The sequence below is a fragment of the Hemiscyllium ocellatum genome, chromosome 6, assembly GCF_020745735.1.
Source record: "Hemiscyllium ocellatum isolate sHemOce1 chromosome 6, sHemOce1.pat.X.cur, whole genome shotgun sequence".
Taxonomy (NCBI): domain Eukaryota; kingdom Metazoa; phylum Chordata; class Chondrichthyes; order Orectolobiformes; family Hemiscylliidae; genus Hemiscyllium; species Hemiscyllium ocellatum.
The window spans coordinates 67,371,765-67,395,755 of NC_083406.1; the positions used below are offsets into that span (position 1 = coordinate 67,371,765).

The 23,991-nt window shown below is 38.7% G+C and overlaps 1 protein-coding gene across 1 annotated transcript in view; it reads left to right on the forward strand.

Annotated features, from left to right (window-relative positions):
* Nucleotides 1-23,752, forward strand: part of eif5b (eukaryotic translation initiation factor 5B) — a 77,269-nt gene extending 53,517 nt beyond the window's left edge. Inside the window, exons 17-24 of the mRNA XM_060826005.1 lie at nucleotides 1,019-1,180; nucleotides 4,733-4,864; nucleotides 5,793-5,924; nucleotides 6,017-6,093; nucleotides 9,363-9,527; nucleotides 10,211-10,349; nucleotides 10,528-10,689; nucleotides 23,014-23,752. Coding sequence (XP_060681988.1) covers nucleotides 1,019-1,180; nucleotides 4,733-4,864; nucleotides 5,793-5,924; nucleotides 6,017-6,093; nucleotides 9,363-9,527; nucleotides 10,211-10,349; nucleotides 10,528-10,689; nucleotides 23,014-23,121 — 1,077 coding nt within the window. The 3' untranslated portion in view covers nucleotides 23,122-23,752. The remainder of the gene's footprint in view (nucleotides 1-1,018; nucleotides 1,181-4,732; nucleotides 4,865-5,792; nucleotides 5,925-6,016; nucleotides 6,094-9,362; nucleotides 9,528-10,210; nucleotides 10,350-10,527; nucleotides 10,690-23,013) is intronic.
* The last annotated feature ends 239 nt before the right edge of the window (nucleotides 23,753-23,991 follow it).

A 23,991-nucleotide genomic window follows, 5' to 3' on the forward strand; every position in this document is an offset into this window, starting at 1 on the left:
TTGATATCTCAGGAATCATGTACCGGCCTTCGTGTTTTCAAAGGAGGTTCATGAGAATGGTCCAAAGAATGAAAAGCTTAACATATGAGGAATGTTTGATGACTCTGTGTCTATGCTGGATGGAATTTAGGAGGATGAGTGGGGGATCTAATTCAAACTTTCAGAATACTGAATGGCCTGCACCGAGTGGATGTTGGGAAGATGTTTCCATTGGTAGGAGAGACTAGGGCACAGCCTTTGAGTAAAGGGAAGAGATTTTAAAATGGAGGTGGGGGAAGCTTCTTTAGCCAGAAAGTGTTGAATCTATGGAATTCATTGTTACAGAAGGCTGTGGAGGCCAGATCGTTGAGTGTATTTAAGAATGCAATAGATAGGGTCTTGATTGTCAAGGGGAACAAGGGTTACGGGGCGAAATTGGGAGAATGGGGTTCAGAAACTTATCAATCATGATTGAATGGCCTAACATCTATGACTTATTATCTTCTCTGCAGTTCTTTGTTTAATTTCACTGTTCTTAATTATGTTGGAAGATATGTAGTGAGAGGATGTTGTATTGGAACCAGAAATTTCTGTTCATTTTCAAAAGGTGCCGGGGGTTTTATTGATGTTTGCCTGAATGAATAATCATATTCTTGATTTTAAACCTCTGCTGGAAAACGGCCCTTTCTGTTTGAACGATTAATGCACAATGCACTGAACAATCATGAACACATACCTAGAATTTCATATAATGGACTGGGTCTGTGCTTTTCAGGCATGTGTGTTTTGGCAATTGACTAATATTGATGCATGTCCTCAATCCAGTTCACCTGTTGGTGCTAATATCTATAAGCATATAACTAGAGATGACAAAACACCAGCTGACTGTATATGTTCATTGAACTGTATGATATTATGAATCACCAGTCTTTGAAAAAGGGAGTTGAAGCAAAAGAAATGACCCAACACAGACATGATTGTAACCTCAAAATACATTTTGCAACAGTAAAATTATGTCTCTTGTTTGAATGTTTCCCAGGTGAAAGCACTTTCTGGAATGGGAACGACTATTGATGTGATTCTAATCAATGGGAACATAAAGGAAGGAGATACTATTATTGTTCCTGGAGTTGAAGGTCCGATAGTTACACAAATCAGAGGTCTTCTATTGCCACCGCCTCTCAAAGAGCTGAGAGTAAAGGTATGGAGTTTTACTTCTTGTGAAAATAATGCTATGTTATAAACATATGTTGATGTTTTACCTAGTATGTGTACTTTGATAAAGCTTACTTATGTTAATCTTGTATGGGGCGTTTGTGATCACTGCCAACAAAAAGTTGCAATGCTGTGTCTGTCTATATCTCCCCTAATACTGACCCATCCTTTATATAATCAAATTTCGTTTTGCATTTTTCAATACCTGTTAGCATAACTTTCAGTAGACCCTTGGTCCATTTCAGTATTAGAGGAACTGTAAAACTGTATCCACATCTGTGAACTGAACACTTGTGACTTTGGAAAGAATTCATTTGTGAAGCTAAATGACAAAATGATTTTCTTTTCTCTGATATCTAATGAATAACAGAAACATTTAGTGGAATCTGTTAATTTTATTGTATGCAATTAAACTTGAAGGAAGTAGTTACAGTATACAATTTGATAACTGTGTCACAATGAAGGATACATAAGCATTGGTCATGATTTGGAGAGGAGATGCAAGACTAATAATCTTCAGAATCGGGTATGAAAAAATATAGAATGTTAAACTCCAGAGAACAATTGGAAAGAGATTTAAGGGAATACTTGTTAAAGTATGTAAAGTATGACAGGGGATGAATAGATTGAATTCTCTATCAGAGATAGCTCTGGAAGCTGAATCATTAAACATGTTCAAGACACCATTTGATAGATTCCTGGACATCAATAAACATGGAAATACTATGGGGAAAGTAGCTTTGAGGTAGATCATTAGCCATGATCTAATTGAATGGGGGAGCAGGCTCAATGGGCCTGTTCCGATGTAATTCAGGTGAATTCTTTAAATCAATTCATTTGGATAAGAGAATGCTAATTTCAAGACAATCATAGTTTTAAATTTAATATACAGGAAACAAAACTGCAGTAGTCGCACAGGTAATACAGTAGCATCAAGCACAGGACATTGAAAGTGTATATGACAAGGTGAGTTGAGTACTAAGTAGATGAAGTTTCCTCAGTTAAAGTTGTTGGCTTTATGTTCTCATTTCAGCTATATAGTAACAGCAATTATGTTTTAAGAAATGTACTTAGTGATACAAAACTGATATTTCTGGAAATAAGGATATTGGACGGTTCCTATTTATGGTCAAAAGTGTGGTGCTGCAAAAGCACAGCCGGTCAGGCAGCATCCGAGCAGTAGGAGAGTCGACTCTCCGCTTCAGCTTATGCTCGAAATGTCAATGTTCCGCTCCTTGGATGATGCCTGACTGGCTGTGCCTTTCCAGCTCCACACTTTTAGACTCTGATCTCCAGCATCTACAGTCCTCACTTTCTTCCTGCTCCTATTTACGGCTCTATATAATTTTCATTACTATATGTCTATTTGTTGAGAATATAGTATGTTTGTAGGATTACAATATTTTAGTGCAGGAATTTCTTTGTGTTACTGGTGAAATATTACTTTATTGAAGAGATACACATGTTAATAAGTTAAATTTACTCCTGTTTTATAAGACAATAAAATCTTCCTTTGATCTTGTTGTGCCCTTCAATAAGTTCACAGCTGACCATCAACTTCAATTTTTTTATGAAGTATGCTCATATTTCTTCTTCCTCTTTGTGTCCAAAATCAACTTATTTCTGTTTTGAACATACTCAACAACGAAGTGCCCACAACCCTGTGTGGTAGAGAATTCAAAAAGTTTTGGGGAGCATGCCTTGAATTGCTACCTTGCAAAACAAAAGTTTAAACTGAGATTGAGTTTTTCTGTTAGCATTATTGAGCTAGCTGACTTTAACCTGTGTGGTTATTACTCATATTAGAGAGAATAAAATCAAACAGCATTATTGCACCTGATCACTATCCTCTAACTACGCTTTCTGAAAGTGAATTGAAATGTTCTTTTTGGTTAATTTGGTTGACAATATTTATTAGGAAATGAGCAGATACTTTGTGTGTGACTCAAAGAAAATGTCATTGCGTTTGTCACCCACCATTGCCACACCACAAAAATGGGCAGCACAGTGGCTCAGTGGTTAGCACAGCTGCCTTACAGTGCTAGGGTCACTGGTTCAATTTTCACCTTAGGTGACTGTCTATGCGGAGTTTGTCTATTCTTTCCATGTCTGCGTTGGCTTCAAAGAGCAAGGAACAAAGAAAATTTACAGTCCAGGGAAAGCCCTTTGGCACTTCAAGCCTGAGTCGATCCAAATCTACTATCTAAACCGGTTGTCCGATTCCTAAGCATCTGTATTCCTGTGCTCCACGCCTGCTCATGCATCTGACCAGATGCATCTTAATGAATCTACCATGCCTGCTTCAACCAGCTCTGATGACAATGCGTTCCCGACACCCACCACCTTCTGTGTGAAGTACTTAAACTTTTCACCTTGAAAGCGTAATCTCTCGTTATTGAATTCTTCACCCTGAGAAAAAGCCTATCTCTCTCCATCCTGTTTATACCCTTCATGATTTTGTAAACCTCAATCAGGTCCCCTCTCAATCTCCTTTTTTCTAATGAAAACAAACCTAACCTACTCAACCTCTCTTCATAGCTAGCTCCTTTCATACCAGGCAACATCCTTGTAAACCTTCTCTGCACCGTCTCCAAAGCATCCACATCGTTTTGGTAATGTGACGACCAGAACTGTGCATAATGTTCCAAATGCAGCCGAACCAATGTCTTGTACAATTTTAACATGACTTGCCAGCTCTTATACTCAATACCCCGTCCAATGAAGGCAAGCACACCAAATGCCTCCTTGACGACTCTATCCACGTGTAACCTTCAGGATACAATGGACCTGCACTCCTGGATCTCTCTGCCCATCAACTTTTTTCCCAAGGCTCTTCTGTTCATTGTATAATTCACTCTAGAATTGGACTTGCCTAAATTCATCACCTCTCATTTGTCTGGATTGAACTCCATCTGCCACTTTTCTGCCCAACTCTACTGTCTGTCTATATCCTCCTGTATTCTTTGACAGTCCCTTATGCTTTCTGCATCTCCACCAATCATCTTGTCATCTGCAAACTTGCTGATCATACCAACAATGCCTTCTTCCAGATCATTTCTGTATATCACAAACAACAGTAGCCCCAACACTGCTCCCTGTGGAACACCAGTGGTCACCTTTCTCCATTTCGAGAAACTCCCTTCAACTACTACTGTCTGTCTCCTGTTGCTCAAACAGTTCTTTATGCACCTAGCTCAAACATGTGACTTCAGGTTTCCTCCAGGTCTTCTGTTTCTTCCCACAAAGATATGCAGATTAGGGGGGGGGGGGGGGGGGGGAGGTTAGCCATGTTAAATTGTCCCATATGGTTCATGGAAATGCAGGCTAGGTGGATTAACAATGCAAATTTGGGGGTTATGGGGATTGGGTGGGAACTGGGTCTGGATGGGATACTGTTCGGAGAGTTGGTGCAGACTCAATGGGCCAAATGACCTCTTTCTGCACTGTAGGGATTTTATGATTCTATTGGCTCAGTGAAAAAAAAATAGAATTTGTAATGGCATTTTTGCTTTAAGGTGGTTATCATGTTTTTTTTCAGAATCAGTATACGAAACAGAAGGAAGTCTGGGCTGCACAAGGTGTGAAGATTCTTGCTAAAGATCTGGAGAAATCTCTTGCAGGTTTACCACTGCTAATAGCCCACAAAGACGATGAAATTGCAGTTCTAAAGGTTTGAATTTTTGTCTGAAAGCATTATCAGTATATAAAACTTCATCTGGGGTCTTGTACAGTGGCAGTATCTCTACCTCTGAAATAGGAGGCTTGTGTTCCAGTCCCACCTACTCTGGGAGGTGTGTTGTAACAGGTTGATTTAAAATTCATGTAAATTTAAGAATTGCTGAAGTACCTTCAAAATCTTATTGCTATCCATGTGGAATTGATTGTCATTGTAGATCCTTAGAACTCCAATAATGCATTGCTCAAAATGAAGTTCTGGGATCATAAAAGCATAAATTCAATATTTACTATCAACTAATAATTTCTCTATATAATAGTGTTTGAAATCTGCACCATTTTCTCCCACCACACATGCTTGCTGTATTTTTTTAAAATCCTGATTATTAGAAGTATTATTCATCCAGATTGGAAATCAGATTGAATAAGAATCTTTTTGCAACATCTGCCTCCATAATTTCTGATTTTCCTGTGTTAATGTAACAAATAGTATTAGTCTACTTCAGTTAGTCATGCTTGATATTTTGAATATTCTGTGTCGTAACTGCTGAACTGTTATTTGGAATAATATATGTAATTTCACTAAATAAGCTTTTTTTAAATTGTGAATGCTGGGTTTATTTTAAGATTGAAAAGCATTTAATGGAAAATCAAATATTTTAGTATTTTAGATTTAGCATTTTGTCTGGTCCTTGTTTCCATTGCCTTGTGAACATTGTGTTGATGTTGACGTAAAATTAAGAATATATTTGCATAACCATGTGGTGTATCTGGAAATGTACATTTCTTTACAATTTTAATTATCCTTGCCTGTTATTGTACTTGCCTGTTTCTATCTTCAAAAGTCACATCAAACAGTCAATATTAAGTTTGAAAATGTGGCCATAATGTAATTTGAAATCTTGTCACGTTACTGTTGGTAGGATGAACTTGACCACGAACTGAAGCAGACACTGAATTCTATTAAACTTGAGGAGAAGGGTGTTTATGTACAAGCCTCTACATTGGGTTCCTTGGAGGCACTCTTAGAATATCTTCGGGCATCAAATGTGCCAGTAAGTATTGTAGTGTGAAATTTTTACTATTTTTTCATTTGTTTTCTTTATTTTCAATATGAAACAAATTTGTCCTCCTCTTTCTGTCATAGTATGCTGGAATTAACATTGGACCTGTGCACAAGAAAGACGTGATGAAAGCTTCAGCGATGCTTGAACACGATCCTCAGTAAGTTCTAAACACAGCTGTTGCAATAATCCAAATGTTTTTTACATAAAGAAATTGTTGCCTCATGTTGATTTAAAGTGCAGTGCAAAGTTCTGAAATTTGAAACCTTTTTAACTTGTCATTGTTCTACCATTATAACAAGTTTTCAATGTGGGAGGTGACCTCTAGAGTTCCAGTGACACTCCTGTGCAAATCCAAAGCTCACATTGTCACTGTCCCTGTTTTTACATACATCCACAAACCATTCTTTACTGCCACGTTTTCCTGGCTGTCACAGCTAGAAGAGTTTACATAGCAACATAAGGAGCAGCAGTAAGCCATTCGGCCCTTTGAATGTACTGCATCATTCAGGATGATCAAGGCTGATTCTCAACCTTGATGCCTTTTCCTTTGCTGACTTTCCTCCTTGGAAAATTTCTAACACGCTCAACAGGTAGGTATAGGGACTTTTTTTTCCCCTGGTTGGGAAGTATAGAACCAGGCATTTACGGATTCAGGATAGGTGTAGGCATTTATGACTGAGATGAGAAAAATCGTTTGGAGCGTGGTCAACCTGTAGAATTTGTGACAGAGGCTGGATGCCAGATCACTGAGTATTTTCAAGAAAAAGATTGCAAGTTTATTTAGATAATAAAGGTAAAAAAGATTATGGCGAGAAAGGGTGGAAGCTTTGAGATGGAAGATTAGCCATGATTCTGTTGAATGATAGAGCAGCTCAAAGGACTGAATGGCCTCTCCTGTTCCTAGTTTGTGTTTACATCCATTCAAGCATTATCGTCGCCATGAGCAATAGCTGTTTTGTCAGCCTGGTTTTACATTTGAAAATTACCTAAGACTTTAATATTTTCCCATCAAGGGTGCTGAGAAGTTTGACTTGTCATAATCACAAGAATTGTTTTTGAATGTCTCTACTCCATGCTAATGGCCAATTGAAATTTGCAAATGCTTCATCCTTATTGCTGACGTGAGCTTGATTGAACCTCATTTTTGCTACTGTCTGATGATAAATTGTTGAAAAGTAGGAGTTTGGGGATTCAGGTAGCTTGTCAGTCATCAGTTGGGAGTGTCTTTCCAAGTCAGACCTTTGGCTTGGGCCACCATCAGTCCTGTGGGTCTGTTCACTGAAAGTTCAGCAGCCATGCTGTGATGGGTAACTTGGGAAGTCATTTGTGGGGATTAGAGACAACAGGTTAGGATGCAGCATAGGCAATAGTTGTGAATAGGAACAATTTCTCATAAGGTTGAGATGAGATAGCTTTTGAAGGCAAAGATTAGTCAAGGCAACGTGGTAATTGATCACACCCCCTGGCTTCAATAGTGGAAAGCAATGCAAAACATGTCAGCATAACTAATCTGTAGACAGGGAGTTTATGGAGTGGGGTCAAGTGTTTTGGTTTTATCATAACCTTTTATACTTGTTCACAAGACAGTCCCTTCATTCAATAGATAATCCTGGTGAACCTTCTCTGAACTGCTTCCAATGAAATGCTATCTTTCCTTAAATAAGTGGGTCAAAACTGCTCTCATTACTCCAGATGTAATCTCACCAGCATCAGGTGCAGTTGCAATAAGACTTCCCTACTCTTATACTCCAACCTCCTTGAAATAAGAGCTGTTATTCCATTAGCTTTCCTAATTACCTGCTGCTCAATCAATCTTTCTATCTAAACTGTTTGCACCCCTCTCACATCTTGCCTGTACACCCACTTGTTTGTCTGCAAATTTGGCTACAGTACATTTGTTTCCTTCGTCCAAGTCTCAATCAGTTCTGCTCACCCCACCTTCCTCTTTGTCAATAGCATGATGACCATTAATTTCCAGACTCCTTCAGTTTTGAAAAAAGGGCCATCCATTCATTTAACAGAAAACAGCTACAGAAGTTCATTATTTTTCATTTGATTGTATTTCCCAACGGCATCCTGGGTATGGTTTCTTGATCAGATGGAAGTCTTAACCTGTTAGCAATCTTAATGGTTGCACAGTCTTTGGAGATTGATGTCACTAGCCATCTCACATGCTTTTGCTCCAGCTGAATTCTTCAAGTCCCATATATCACATACTTTTCATTTTACTGAAATTGACTTTTCTAGCCTTCTGATGGAAATTTGCATAAAGTTTGAAAGATTGATCATGGATTTATACAGTATAGGAGAGGCCCTTCAGCTCATTGAGTTTATACTGCCAAAAATACAGTAATATTTATGCTAGTCCCATAGCCTTGAATGTTATGACACTTCACATGCCTAAGTACTTTGGAAAGGTTGGGAGGTTACCTACCTCAAATACTACCCAGGCAGTTCATTGCAGACCCCACCACCCTCTGGGTGAAATGTACTTTACTCCAATCCTGTCTTAACCGCCTACCTTTAATTTAAAAGTGTGCTCCCTTGTTCTTGACCTTTCGACTAAGGAAAACAGCTGCTTTCTACTCCTCTGTCCATGTCCTTCCTAATCTTTTACACCTCTATCAGATCCTCTCTTAGCCTTCTCCATCATAGGCAACATCCTGGTGAATCTCCTGCTGTATTCCCTGCAGTGCAGTCACACCCTTTCTGCAATGTGGTGACCAGAACTGCACACTGTACTCCAGCTGTGGCCTAACTAAAGTCCTGTGTCCTAACTACAGGCAAGTGTCCCACATATCTCCTCTAATAATCTATCCTGCCACCTTCAGGGATTGATCATTTTGTCTTGAAGTGAGGTTACTTATATTAGAAATTGACTTGTGCTAATCTCCCAATGACACCAAAACGCAATTATACAGTCAAGTTGGTAAGGTCTAAATTGGAAGCCTCGTTCTGTTTTGGATATCACAGAAGAAGAATGTACTGGTTTTGGAAGTAGTCTGCTGATACTTTCTGTAGGTTTACCTGGGAGAAAGGAATTTAAGAAACCGGAGTTGTGTTTCATTAAGATTATACTTGTAAATAAAATAATGAAGAAAATGCACAAAGTAGGCGGAAGAAGATTCCTTACTTTAAAATGTGGCCATATCCAATCAAAGCAAAATTTCATTAAATCACATCTAGGATTTCCCCCCACAGTTAAAAATTTTGATACAACCTTCCCGGAAGTTTATGAGAGAGTACTGATGTATAGAGGGAGAGGACAGGAAATACAGCATTTGTGTCTAACAAAGTGATGGAAGAAGCCACAAGATGTAGGTTCCTTTAAGTTATAAATTTAAGTTTGTATACTGTGACAATATCTGATCTTCACCATTGAATAATGCAATGGTCTAAAGTAACTTCTCATTCCTATTTTTACAGGTATTCAGTTATCCTTGCTTTTGATGTGAAGGTTGAGCGAGATTCCCAGGAGCTTGCTGATACACTCGGAGTCAAGATCTTCAGTGCAGAAATTATCTACCATTTATTTGATGAATTCACAAAATACAGACAAGATTACAAAAAACAAAAGCAAGAAGAATTCAAGTAAGTTCATGACTTAAATGACTGCTTGGGGTTACACACACGTTATCATTTAACTTCTGTAAAAGTTAGAGACACCGATTAGTTTTTGATGGTGACTTCTATTGATAGGAGTCATTCCTTTAAAAAAAATAACAAAATGTTATACATTTTCTTTTACTGGGGTGCTGACTTCTTTACAAATATAAACGTGAATGATTGAAATGAAGTTGCATCATAATTTGAAACAATTGGTCCTGCAGACACGGACTGAATTGAAATGAAACAACAAATAAGATCTGATGAGAGAAACACTTTGAAATAGCAAGCCTGGCAGCATCGACATGAGTAGGAAGCAGTGAATGAAATGTTGATCTGATGAAAGATTACAAACCTGAAAAGTTAACTCTGGTTTCTCCCCATGGATACAATTTGCTTTTGTTTAAGATGACCAGCATCCACAGTTCTTCATTTTATATTACTGAACAGTTTCAACATTATCCTATTTTTATTTCAGATTTCAAGCATTTGCAGTATTTTGATTTTGTTCCTCATATAAATGAGTCCAGGTTGTTAACTGGGAAGTGATGTAGTTATTTTAAGGTTTGAACATGAGAATTTTTCATACAAGATCAAATATCCTAGGTCTTTAATTTTTTTTGTCTCTAATATGTGTTTAAATATCTAAATTTCTCTTCCTTTTGTAGACATGTAGCTGTTTTTCCTTCAAAACTACGCATTATCCCTCAGTTCATTTTCAATTCTCGTGATCCAATTGTAATAGGAGTTTCTGTGGAAGCTGGCCTTCTGAAACAAGGCACCCCTGTGTGTGTTCCTTCAAAAAATGTAAGTTTGCACAAGGTTTTGTTTTCCAAGTGATGAAAAAATATATTGTTTTTACTTTTTAATTTACATTGATTCGGTTTATATTTTTGAGCAGATTTCAGTTGTTAACATTTGTAAGTTTATCTATTCTGATTTTAGTCAGACAACTCATATAAGTTAATTATTTATCCTTTTCCAGTTTGTTGATATAGGAATTGTCACTAGTATTGAAGTGAATCATAAGCAAGTTGATGTTGCTCGAAAAGGCCAAGAGGTCTGCATTAAAATAGAACCCATTCCGGGAGAATCGCCAAAAATGTATGGGCGGCATTTTGAAGCTACAGACTTCATTGTCAGTAAGGTATGATGTTGTTCTATAAAGAAAAATATGCAAGCATATTTTCCTGTCTTTCTACAAAATGGATTGTAACTTTAAAGTTGCAATTTAGGAAAGCAAGATTAAAAAATAATCATGTGTTGCTAGGTGTATTGCTTGACTAGGATAGAATGGACAAAGTATTCAACTTTATGGTGCCCATTAAGTTTAATATTCAAATTGCAGATGCATATATCTGAACAGATATAATTGTTCACTGAGTGGGGTAAAAGTAGAATTCAGTATCTACTTTAGAAACCACTAAGCTTCAGCCAAGACATTTAACTAGCTCCTTTACCTTAGAATTAATTATGTTACTGTGCTGGTGGAAGTAAACTAATCCATTCTCCTGTCAACTACAACAATGTTCACCATACAAAGTTTTCAAGATTTTCAAATCTAATTGAAATTGTTTATAGTCATAACTACTTGCAGTTTGTATTTTTCCTGTGTTTTCAATGAATCAGTTTACCTTCGCTTGAACAGCGCCTCATTTTCTACTTGGGAACTCTTCAGCATTCTGGACTCCATATCAAGTCCTACAATTTTAGGGTTTGAGTACTTTTTCCCATATCCTTACCCCAACCCTCACACCAGACCTTGTCATCGGCTACTATAAACTGCCTATTGTTAGCTACTAATAGTCCCTGTTAGCAGCTATTCACACTCCTAGGCTGATCTTTACCCAGTCCTTTCTTTGTCCAACTGGTTTTCTCTCTCTTTGGGCTCCATCTCCATCTATCATTTCCTCCCACCTTCTGCATAAATACCAAATTCTTCCCAGCTACAGTCAGTTCTGAAGAAGGATCAGATGCAGCCAGACTTGCATTTTTTCAGCAATTTCTATTTTTGTTTATAAATCCTTCATTGTTCTGAGGAAACAGCTTTTTGAGCAAGCATATGAAATGTTGTGGTTCTGTTTGCCGAGCTGGGAATTTGTGTTGCAGACGTTTCGTCCCCTGTCTAGATGACATCCTCAGTGCTTGGGAGCCTCCTGTGAAGCGCTTCTGTGATGTTTCCTCTGGCATTTATAGTGATTTGTATCTGCCACTTCCGGTTGTCAGTTCCAGCCGTCCGCTGCAGCGGCCTGTATATTGGGTCCAGGTTGAAGTGCTTATTGATTGAATCTGTGGATGAGTGCCATGCCTCTAGGAATTCCCTGGCTGTTCTCTGTTTGGCTTGTCTTATAATGATTCCTGATGAAGGGCTTGTGCCCGAAACATCGAATTTCCTGTTCCTTGGATGCTGCCTGACCTGCTGCGCTTTAACCAGCAACACATTTTCAGCTTGTCTTATAATAGTAGTGTTGTTCTAGTCGAACTCCTGTTGCTTGTCATCTGAGTGTGTGGCTACTAAGGGTAGCTGGTCATGTCGTTTCGTGGCTAGTTGGTGTTCATGGATGCGGATCATTAGCTGTCTTCCTGTTTGTCCTATGTAGTGTTTTGTGCAGTCCTTGCATGGAATTTTGTACACTACATTGGTTTTGCTCATGCTGGGCATCGGGTCCTTTGTTCTGGTGAGTTGTTGTCTGAGAGTGGCTGTTGGTTTGTGTGCTGTTATGAGTCCTAGTGGTCGCAGTAGTCTGGGTCAGATATGTAGATGATACCTTTGTAATCATTAAAAACACAAAAATAAAGAACACACACCGGATCATCATCACCACACTCTCAGGAATCCGATCAGAGAGGAAGACAAGGACAACCAACTCCCACTCCTAGACGTGATGGTACAGAGAACCGAATGGAGAATTCACCACAAAGGTATATAGGAAAGTCACACACACAGACCAAGTCCTAAACTACAAAAGCAACCACCCCAACACACACAAAAGAAGTTGCATCAAGACACTGTTCAAAAGGGCCACAACACACTGCAGTACACCAGAACTACAAAAAGAGGAATAAGAACACCTATACAATATATTCGCCAAAAATGGATACCCGTGCAATTTCATCAACAGATGCCTAAGGGAAAGACAATGGAATGAGGACATGCCACAACCCAAAGGACTAGCCACACTACCATACATCAAAAACATTTCTGAACTGACAGCAGACTACTGCGACCACTAGGACTCATTACAGCATACAAACCAACAGCCACTCTCAGAGAACAACTCATCAGGACGAAGGACCCGATACCTAGCATGTCAAAACAATGTAGTGTACAAAATCCCATGCAAGGACTGCACAAAACACTACATAGGACAAACAGGAAGACAGCTAACGTTCCGCAACCATGGACACCAACTAGCCATGAAACAACATGACCAGCTATCCTTAGTAGCCACATACTCAGATGGCAAGCAACATGAATTCGACTGGGACAACACTACTATTATAAGACAAGCCAAACAGAGAACAGCCAGGGAATTCCTAGAGGCATGGCACTCCTCCACAGATTCAATCAATAAGCACATCGACCTGGACCCAATATACCAGCCACTGCAGCGGACAGCTGGAACTGACAACCGGAAGCGGCAGATACAAATCACTATAAATGCCAGAGGAAACATCACAGAAGCGCTTCACAGGAGGCTCCCAAGCACTGAGGATGTCACCTAGACAGGGGACGAAATGTCTGCAACACAAATTCCCAGCTCGGCGAACAGAACCACAACAATGAGCACCCGAGTTACAAATCTTCTCCCAAACTTTGAAGCATATGAAACATTATCATGACATCGCATACAGACTGCTGGAGGTGAATGTGAGACTCATTCTTTAGGTGTTATTCTTTGCCATTGAATTTGGATGGCATTGTGTATTATTGATTACATCACGCAGAATGTGCACAGATGTAGATTAGATTCCCTACAGTGTAGAAACAGGCCCTTCAGCCCAACAAGTCCACGCCGACCCTCCGAAGAGTTACCCACCCAAACCCTTTTTTCCTCTGACTAATGCACCAACACTATGGGCAATTTAGCACGGCCAATTCACCTAACCTGCACATCTTTGGACTGTGGAAGGAAACCAGAGCACCCAGACGAAACCACGCAGACACAGGGAGAATGTGCAAACTCCACACAGACAGTTGCCAGAGGTTGGAATCAAACTTGGGACCCTGGTGCAGTAACCACTGAGCCATGTATATAAAGCGTACAACAGTACTGCACAGGAACCAGCTGTTTGACCCACCATGTCTGTACTTATCATGATGCCATTCGAATCTAATCCCATTTGTCTGCACATAGTCTATGTCCCTGTATACCTGACCTATTCATGTCTGCCTAAATGCCTGTTAAACATTGCTATTGTATCTGCTTCTACCACCTCCCTGGTAACTCATTCCGAGTACATACCACCTTCTGTGTTCAAAAAAAAATCCCTACACGATTCCTTTACACTTTTCCCTCTCTCATTAAATCTATGCCTCCGAGCATTTGATATTTCCACTCTGGGAAATAGACTCCAACTATCCACCTGATTTATTTTGTTTTTTAGTATTATATATTGCACTGTGGTCACCCCTCAGCCTCCAATGATTAGATTACTTTTAGATTAGATTAGATTAGATTACTTACTTACAGTGTGGAAACAGGCCCTTCAACCCAACATGTCCACACCGACCCGCCGAAGCGCAACCCACCCATACCCCTACATTTACCCCTTACCTAACACTATGGGCAATTTAGCATGGCCAATTCACCTGACCCGCACATCTTTGGACTGTGGGAGGAAACCGGAGCACCCGGAGGAAACCCATGCAGACACGGGGAGAACGTGCGAACTCCACACTATCAGTCCCTGAGTCGGGAATTGAACCCGGGTCTCAGACGCTGTGAGACAGTAGTGCTAACCACTGTGCGACTGTGCCGCCCATAAATGCTCCAGTGAAAACAATAAATGTTTGTCTGACCTCACCTTATAGCTAAAACATTTCAATCTAGGCAACATCATGCTAAACCTCTTTTGCACCCTCCACCTTCTTCTTATAGTGTGGACACCAGAACTGCAAGCAGTTCTGCAGATGTGGCCTAACTAAAACCTTAGACAACTGTCAACTTTACACTGTTGAAGTCATGTGTGCCACATACCTTCTTTACCACCTTATCCACTTACGTTGCCACTGTCAAGAAGCAGAGAACTCACACCCCAAGATCCCTCTGTATATCCTAAGCGACCTGTCATTTATGTACACCTTGCTTTTGCAGTTGACCTCCCAAAATGCATCATTGTGGGTCGGGATTAAGTGCCTTCTGCCAGTTCACCACTTAATTTTTCAACTGATCTATATTCTGCTATATACTTTTGATAACATTTCTCAATATCCACAACTTCACCAATTTTCATGTTTTCTGCAAACTTATCAATCAGACCACCTACATATTCATTCAAATCATTTATATAAATTACAAACAGCAGAGGTCCCATCACTGATCCTTGAGGAACACCACTGGTAACAGACATCCAGAAAAATGTGGAAGAGAAAGTGAGGACTGCAGATGCTGGAGATTAGAGTGGAGAATGTGGTCTGGAAAAGCACAGCAGGTCAGGCAGCATCTGAGGAGTAGGAGAATCGGTGTTTTGGGCATAAGTCCTACATCAGGAATAAGCCTCATTCCTGATGAAGGGCTTTTGCCCGAAATGTCAATTCTCCTGTTCCTCAGATGCTGCCTGACCTGCTTTTTTAGCAACGCACTCTCAACCTCTGTCTTCTATGACCAAGCCAATTTTATATCCAACTTACCAACACGCCGTGGATCTTATGTGATTTGATCTTTTAGACCAACCTACCATGGAGGACCTTGTCTGATGCTTTAGTGGAGTTCATGTAGACAACATCCACTACCCTGATCAGTCATCCTTGTGTGATAAGACATTCCCTGCATAAAGCCATGCTGACTATCCCTAATAAGTCCTGCCATTAAGAGCTGTCTTTAGTAATCACCCTTTCACTAATGTAAGGCTTACCAGCCTATAATATTCTGGATTATCCCTATTGCCCTATTATATAAAGAAGCAGCATTGGTTGTTCCCCAGTTTCTTGGGACCTTGCCTGTGGCTAAAGAAGATGCAAAGGTCTTTGTCAGGACCTCAGCGTTGCCTGCTTCAGTATCCGGGGATAGAAGCCATCAGGCCCTGGGGCCTTATCTTCCTTAATGTTTTCGAAGACACCCAATGTCATTACCATCTTGATAATCCAGGGCATACCAATATTAACATACCCCTCCCTACTCTTACTATCTTCTGTGTCCTTCTCAATAAATATCAATGCGAAGTACTCATTAAGGACCTCACCCATTTCCTCTGGCTTCTCGCATAAAGTCCCTCCTTTGTCCTTGAGTAGATACACCTCTTCTCTGTCTCTTGCTCCTGTTAAACATTCAAAATGCCTTGGAATTTTCCTAATCCTATTTTGAAAGAATATTTCATGGCCCCCTTATAGCCCTCCTAATTCCTTGTTTAAGTTATTTTTTGCTGCCTTTATATTCCTCAAGGGCCTTATCTGATTTCAGTTTCCTAAGCCTTAAATATGCTTCATTTTCCTTTTGGTTCTTGCAGGGAAAAAAAGTCAATAATACAATCAGAAAGACATGGTATGTCTAAGTGAGATTTGTATTATCTGTGTCAGGTATTTTATGTGGTCACTTTAAGTATGTCTGAATACTACTGCAGCTACTGTCAACCACTGGTGCCATACATGTGAGTAGGATTCGTGCAATATCCATGGGACTCTGATGATGGACTTGAATGTAGGATTCTTCTGTATCCACAGTTATCTATCTCCTGCAGGGTTATGGATTATTTTTTGCTCTAATATATGACTGTTCCGTTGCCTTGTCTGTACTTTATGTTCAATGCACTTGTAAAGGCAGGATTCATTCCATGGTTGTTTGAGTTGGGGACAGCTGTTTAGTCTGTAACCAGAAATTTTGTAAATGGTGTTTCTTTTAAACTTGCATGATGTAGTAATCAGTTCAGATTCATGCTATTTGGTGTGCTGTTGAGTTTTGAATCTTAGCAAGACTATTGAACTGACAACAAATGTGTTTGTTAGCCTGCATTAATTGAAGTGAACTTTTATCTATCATTCTCCATACCATATGGGATATTTACAGCAGAATTCAAAATGCTGCTCTCTGAACAGTTGCAGAGCATTCTTATGTCTTTGCAATGTAATGAAGAATGACGCTCCTGCATGTTGTCTGTCAACAGCATCAAGCTTGTATGTAAAGTATAATACAACACCGATTCGGTCATAGCCGGCTGTCATGATTGGGGGCAGGGAGGTGCATGAATGCTTGCTCCAGCTTCATGGTGGAAACATGCTCTGTTCTTAGATATCCATATTTCTGGAGGACAATTCAGAGTCTCTCAATTTATTGATCCAAATGCTTTAGTCAAGTTGATGATGCAATGAAGAATTCTTGGTGGTGTTCGCAACTATTTTTTTGGGATTTGTCTGGCATTGAAAACCATGTCAGAGGTTCCTTTGCAAGCTCTAAATTCACTCTATGCTTCTGGTAGGGTTGTTCCACCCATATGAAGTGGACGCTCTAGTGGAATGGAGTTTTAGGATTTTCCCTCGTATGGAAAATCACTCAATAGTATCCACAGCATGATTTATCACTTTTCTTGAAGATAGTTACAACTCTATAATTCTGGAAGTCAGGGCTGCGTTCTTTTCCTCCCAAATCTGCAGAGTGAGTGCACGTAGTCTTGATTTGAGTATAAGGCTGACAGCTTTGAAGACCTCAATTTGGATACCATTATTGCTACAGGCTTTGTTGTTTTTAATCTGTTTGCTTGTTATACTTTTACTACTGATGATGTTCCATCCATGGATTTTACTACAGGATACTGGAGGATAGATTGTGAGTTGACTCAAGGTTGAGATGTTGATCTCTCTCTTGAACATTTTGTTCTTATGATGACTTTGTGCAAGGTAGATGTTCATTACTGACGGAGCAAGTCGATCATCTGCCCAGCAAATATTAGTCCTGTGAATGGAAAAAATGATATAGACATCACTTAAGCTTTGACTCAAATAATGGCAGAAGGAAGTTTGACAGCCTACATTGGCACATCTTCTAGCTCTTCCTTCACTTCAGGTGAGTGGAGGATATCCAGGTGACAGTGTTGAAAGACATCTCTGTCCCAACACAGGCATCTACTGTTAGTGTGTATATTCTTGACGAAGGTTTCCTAGTTTTGCAGGCCTGTCCCTGTCTCCAGATCTCATTTGTCACTGATATTGGCAAATACACCCTGGTAAAAGTCAGCTTGTGACATTGTTTAACATGGGCACCTTGGACACCCTTGACCATGGAATTTTGATAGGTTGGTGGTCAGATTATTGCCACTGCAGGTTTCTTCTGCCTTCACAGCCAGTATGGTGCACATTTTTTGTTTTGGACAGCATTTTGTCTGATAATCCTGTCATGGGTGATCCTATGAGGACCATGACAACATTCCTCAGGGTACTCTTGGAACACAAATATCTCTCCAGTGTGTCAGGATGATGATTTGTAGGGAAGATAACTGATTATAATATCAGTAAGACTTGAGTTATAGCATGAAAAGAAATTGTATAACCCTGCTTTGTACTACATGGAATCTGAAATGACTGATATATCTATGCCTCTGATATATGCTTTTACACTATCCTTTGAGTTTTGCTTTACTGTACCCCTGCACTGCCCCTTTGGCTCTGTCCAGAGTGCTTTTCATCAAATCAGATTTCCAAAGTTCAAAACTACTAAATTTTGCTACACCAGAACCTTAACTTAGCTGTCCAATTACAGACATACAAGCACACCACATCCTTGTTTACTCATATTTTGATTGCTAGTTTTGATTTTTGGGCCTGTCATCAGTACTACTTCTGTTATTTAAAAAAAAACACGTCATCACTCTGGGGCATTTGACCCTTTTATCACACCCAAAAATGATTACTTGTCCGTCTATTCATAGGAACATAGCTGTTTCTATTTACTATCCTATTCATGTTACTTTTTATAACTGTGACTGCTGACTTTATAAATAACCTGCCTATATAGCTTTTAAACCTTCTTTTTAATTGACCTGTTTCCTACTCTATTCTTGTCAATTAAGGGACAACTTTTTTTTTCGCAGTGGTTTGTGTGTGGAATTAACTGCCAAAGAAAATGGTGTTTGTGTACAATTGTAACATTTAAAAGATATTTGGATAAGTACATGAACAGGAAATGTTTGGAGAGAAATAGGCCAAAGGCAGGCAGATGGGACTAGTTTGGGAACGTGGTCAGCATGGACTAGTTAGACCGAAGGGTCTTTTTCCCTGCTGTGTGAGTTTTATGACTATGAGTCTATAAACTTGCCTGAAAACTGCTTGTTCCACCAGGTCTAAGATCAGATATTTCAATATTTAACTAGTTTAATGCACCAGCATGTGCATATCTTAAATTAAACATTTTACTCTGATTAGGCAAAAGTCACGGGAGAATTCTCTGGTAATTCTATCATGTTGGACTTTTAACTATTTTGGCAATGGAAAAAGATGTGCAATTGAAATGATCATCAACACTGTAAGTTCCCCTCCAAGCTACATATGATCTTGGCTTGGAACAATATAACTATGGGCAACAAATGCTGGCCTCGTCAGTGACCCCCTCAACTCTTGAATGAAGTAAATTCACACCGCTTGAGTATAGGGAGAAAGACTCAACAGGCAGCAGATTGTCAATTACTTATTGAATATATGGATTGTTGTGGTGACATTGAGTTTGATCAAAGTTTTGCTTATGAGTTTTCCTTTATTGATGTCTACACTTGTTCATCTATCCTTTCAAACTCCTGTGCTGACAACATGGCCATTATCACCTTGAGGCTCCAACTACAGCTCTGGAATTATTATAAATGGGCAAGGGGTGTATTTATTCCAGTCCATCCATCCATCCATAACCAAAATATTTTAGTTGTGTGAAAGAGGGTGTATTTATTAGCTTATGGGATGTAGACATGGCTGGCTGGCTAACATTTACTTCCCATTCCTAGTTGCCCTCAAGAAGGTGGTCTGAACCGCTGCAGTCTTTGCTGTAGGTAGACCCGCAATGCTGTTAGGGGAGTTCCTAGATTTTGACCCAACAACATGTTTCCACCAATTCCTCTGTCTGTGAAGAACAATTTTTCAATAATTCTCTTTTAGGGTTAAATCAAAGTATGGTCTACTTGTACATTTCAACCTGAAATGATTGCAACACTCTTGCAAATGTAATAGGAGAAAATGAGGACTGCAGATGCTGGAAATCAGAGTTAAAAAGTGTGGTGCTGAAAAAGCACAGCCAGTCAGGCAGCATCCGGGGAGCAGGAGAGTCGACGTTTTGAGCATGACCTCTTCATCAGGAATGCTTCTAATGAAGAGCTTATGCTCAAAATGTCGACTCTCTTGCTTCTCAGATGCTGCCTGACCGGCTGTGCTTTTCCAGCACCACACATTTTGACTCTGCACATGTAATAGTGGAGTAGGTCATTCAATCCCCTCGAACCTGCTCCACCAATTGAGATCATGGCTGATCATCTACCATATTCCTGTGCTATCCACCTATAACTTTTAAATCTGTTATCTACATGATCTTGTCCTGTTTAATTCACTTGAAGCTCCTTGATATCTTCCTCACAACTCTTTCTTGTCAAGTTTTGCATCATCTGCAAACTTTCTGTTGTAATATTATGTAAAGATGTTGGTGATCTAAAATAAAAACAAAGTGCGGTAGAAATTCAGCATCAGCAGCATTTGTGGAGAGAAAAAAATTCAAGTCTGATATTCATTGTCTTCTGAAATGGAGAAGAATTTTGGTTCAGAAGAAGTCACATTGGACTTGAAATTTTAACGTTTGTTTGTAAGTATTTGAGGACCTGGCACTAATCCCTGTGGCATTCCACCAGTTACAGCCATTTTTCCCCTTCTGTATCCTGTTAGCTTAATCCCTTGATCCATGCTGATATTCTTGCACCTTAGTTGAGGAAAACCAGCATGGATTTGATGACGGTAATCATATTAAATTATTTTGATTGTGCTTGAGGTAACAAAGGGCTGTTGGGTGTAATGTAGTTAATGAGATGTCCAAAGATATTTTAATGAAGATAACAATTGATATGTAAGCACGCTCCAAGCCCATGGAATAAAAGTAACAGCATAACAGGAAGCAGAGATCAGTGGTGAATGGTCACTTTCCAACATGAAGTAAGATCTAATGTGAGATTTGCGTGCTTCAATATCTGCTTGCTGCTTTGATTATTTTGCATATCAACAATGAAGGAACGTGTTGCCTATTTTATGATACAATTGCTTGATGGTTTTACAGTTCATTTGGGGAGACTGTCGTAACATGCAATTTTAGGATGTATTTTATAATATGGAGCTGTGGATGGTGATGTTAAAGCTCCAACTTTTTTTCTCGTCACATGTCTGATCAGGAATCTTTTTCACTTTTACCACCCACCATTTACACAAATATTTGGCCACATTACAAATGCACTATTATAGACCATTAAGTTTGAGGTTTTGTGATAGAATGACAAATAGACTAGAGTTTCCATGCAAGACCAATTCCCTGCAGCTTGTTTGTTGTGTTCAATTAACTTGTAATTGTGTCTATTATAGAATAGTAATTGCCTGGTCTCAGATTTGAAGAATGGCTTCTACTTGAAAGACAGAGCAGCAGATTGTTGCTCAGAGCCATATGAGTTAATTACAAGTTGTTAGGCAGCTTGAGCGGCAGTGATAGGACTGTGTTGAGTTACAATGAATGTTATCTATAGCCAGTCTTCTCTTTAAATACAGAGTCCGCATTGTTGTTTCACCAATCCTTGTTTGTGATTTTGCATTTATGTTTAAGAGCTTCTAGGTCAGAGACCATGAGAGTTCCTCTACAATTGCTGTTTTGTTACTTCAGTTATTTTATGTTGCGTGTTAAACAGGATCTGGATTAATTTGCTGAATGTGCTAGGTAATTGCCATTCTGATTTTAATGCAAATAAACAATAAAATTGCAATAAAATGTGCACAAAATTGTATGTATTATTTAGTCTGTTCCAAAACACTAAGATTATTTTGTGAACTTACATTTAAACCTTTGCTTAAAAAAAATCATATGTGGTTACAGATTGGTTATACCAGTGCTTAATGTGAAGCTTTTATCAGTAAATAGACTACAATACTTGGCTGAAGCTCAAGGACAATTTGTTCAAGTCAAGGCAAATCATGCTGGCCTTGAATAGGAAACTGACATTAAATGAAATTTGAACACATTGCCTTCAAGCAGACTTTGATGCTTTCAAGAAGATTGAAAAAAAAACCAGGAAAATAACTTAATGACTGAGTTAAAAATAGAAAGAAAGGTACCTCTTTTGTCTGAGTATCAGCTATAGAGAAGAAACTTTGAGTGAATAATTTTACTTCAAATAAAGAACTGGATAGATAAAACAAGTTGTAGGAATAAGTACAGTACAAACAAGAGAAAGCAAATGCTCCATAGAACAAATTTAAATAGAAGTAAAAGTTTTGATTTAGTTGAGCCTAATTTTTGACCTTGTATCTAATAGAGGAGAAAAAGTGTAATCCTTCAGAAACGTGGAACTTGCTTTACTTCATAATTACCATTAATAAGCAGATTAAATTATTCCTTGTATATTGATGTCAAATGTTAATGCATCCCAATAATCCATCAAATTACATACTTTCTTCTTTTAATTAAACAAGGAATGTAGGAAATGCAGCAAGTTCCATCAACATCTGAAAGAGTTGATTTTGCTACTTTATCCTGGTGTATTACAATAGTTGGGCATCACTTAATGCCACAAAGGTTGGGAAAACTGACTTGATCCAAACTAGTATATAACTCTTGCTTTATTGGTATCGCACAAGAATTAAAATTTTTTCAATGAAGTAATATAACTGTTTGAAACATCTGTTCCCTGTGAAGCTTCATATAAAAGCAGAATCTGACACATTTAGAGACCAGACAAATGTCAAATTGAGAATTAGGTAAACTAATACGGAGTGCAAGTACATGAACACTCATTGATTAAGTAGGACAGTCTTTTTTTAAACAAAACCATAGCTGGAGAAACTAAGGTCTGGCAGCACTGTGGAGAGAAAGCAGAGTTAATGTTCTTGTGACTCTTCAGAACTGAAGCTTTTATTAATATTGAGCAACAACTAGCTGGGGGCAAGAATAGATGAAATCAAATTTACAACAGTTCTTGTTATTGGAGTTACTTCTTTGCTCAAAACAATTGTAGTTTTTGTGCACACTGTTAATTTTAAGCCTGCTATTCAATAATTTATTGAACTTTTCACCAACTTTTTTTTAAATTATAGATCAGCCGACAATCCATTGATGCTTTGAAAGACTGGTTCAGAGATGAGATGCAGAAGTCTGATTGGCAGCTTGTTATGGAACTGAAGAAAATATTTGAAATTATCTAAGTAATACAGTTTGTTTTCATTTAAAACTTCAGCAGTGGGAGGACTGATTGTGATTTATGGTCTATGCTTGAACTGGACCTATTATTAAGCCACGCTGGAATGCTGAGAATCAGAATCCAGAGTAAAAAGTGGTTATAGTTAGTAAACGTTTTCCATGACAAACCAAAACTCTTGCACTGGTTTGACAGTGATATGTTTTACATATTCGTACAGTTCTCAATGTGCCTGTTCTTTTTCTTCCCGTCCTTTGGCTCCCAATATTGGCTGCTATTGTTAAATTTCCCTTCCATTACACAGAACTTGTAAGCAGCACTCCCTGATTCTAATTTTAACTGTATGAAATAATGAATAAAGTGTTTGAATCCTGTGTGCTATAGTGCAGAAGCAGTGTACAGCCTTTTTGACAAATAATTTCGGGTATAGAGAAGTTTTCTCTGTTCCAGGAGCTGCTTTTCTCAGCTACTTCATGACCATACCCTGCTTTTGTGCCTATAAATTTTTATAAATAATTAGGTAAAAGGAGAATTCCATCTGCATTGTGAGAGAAATAGCAAAGCAACCTTGTAATGGTTGTGACCCACACTGTAAACTTTCAAAGCTGAAATCACAAATAAAGCTGAAGCTGATGAGATTTACATTTCTGATATCGTACCTTTTCAAAATCAACTATAATTGATAGCTACCATTTCATAACTTTACCTAATTAGTGTAAAAGTAAGCACATACTTTTGCAGAAAACAAAAGATAGCCAGATTATTATTGCAGTTCAGATAATTTCATTGTGTATCATGCAGGACTGTTCTGTCTAGGGATAGGAGCATAAGTCAAATGGATAGGAGGAATGAATTTAGAATTAATATATTGATTTTA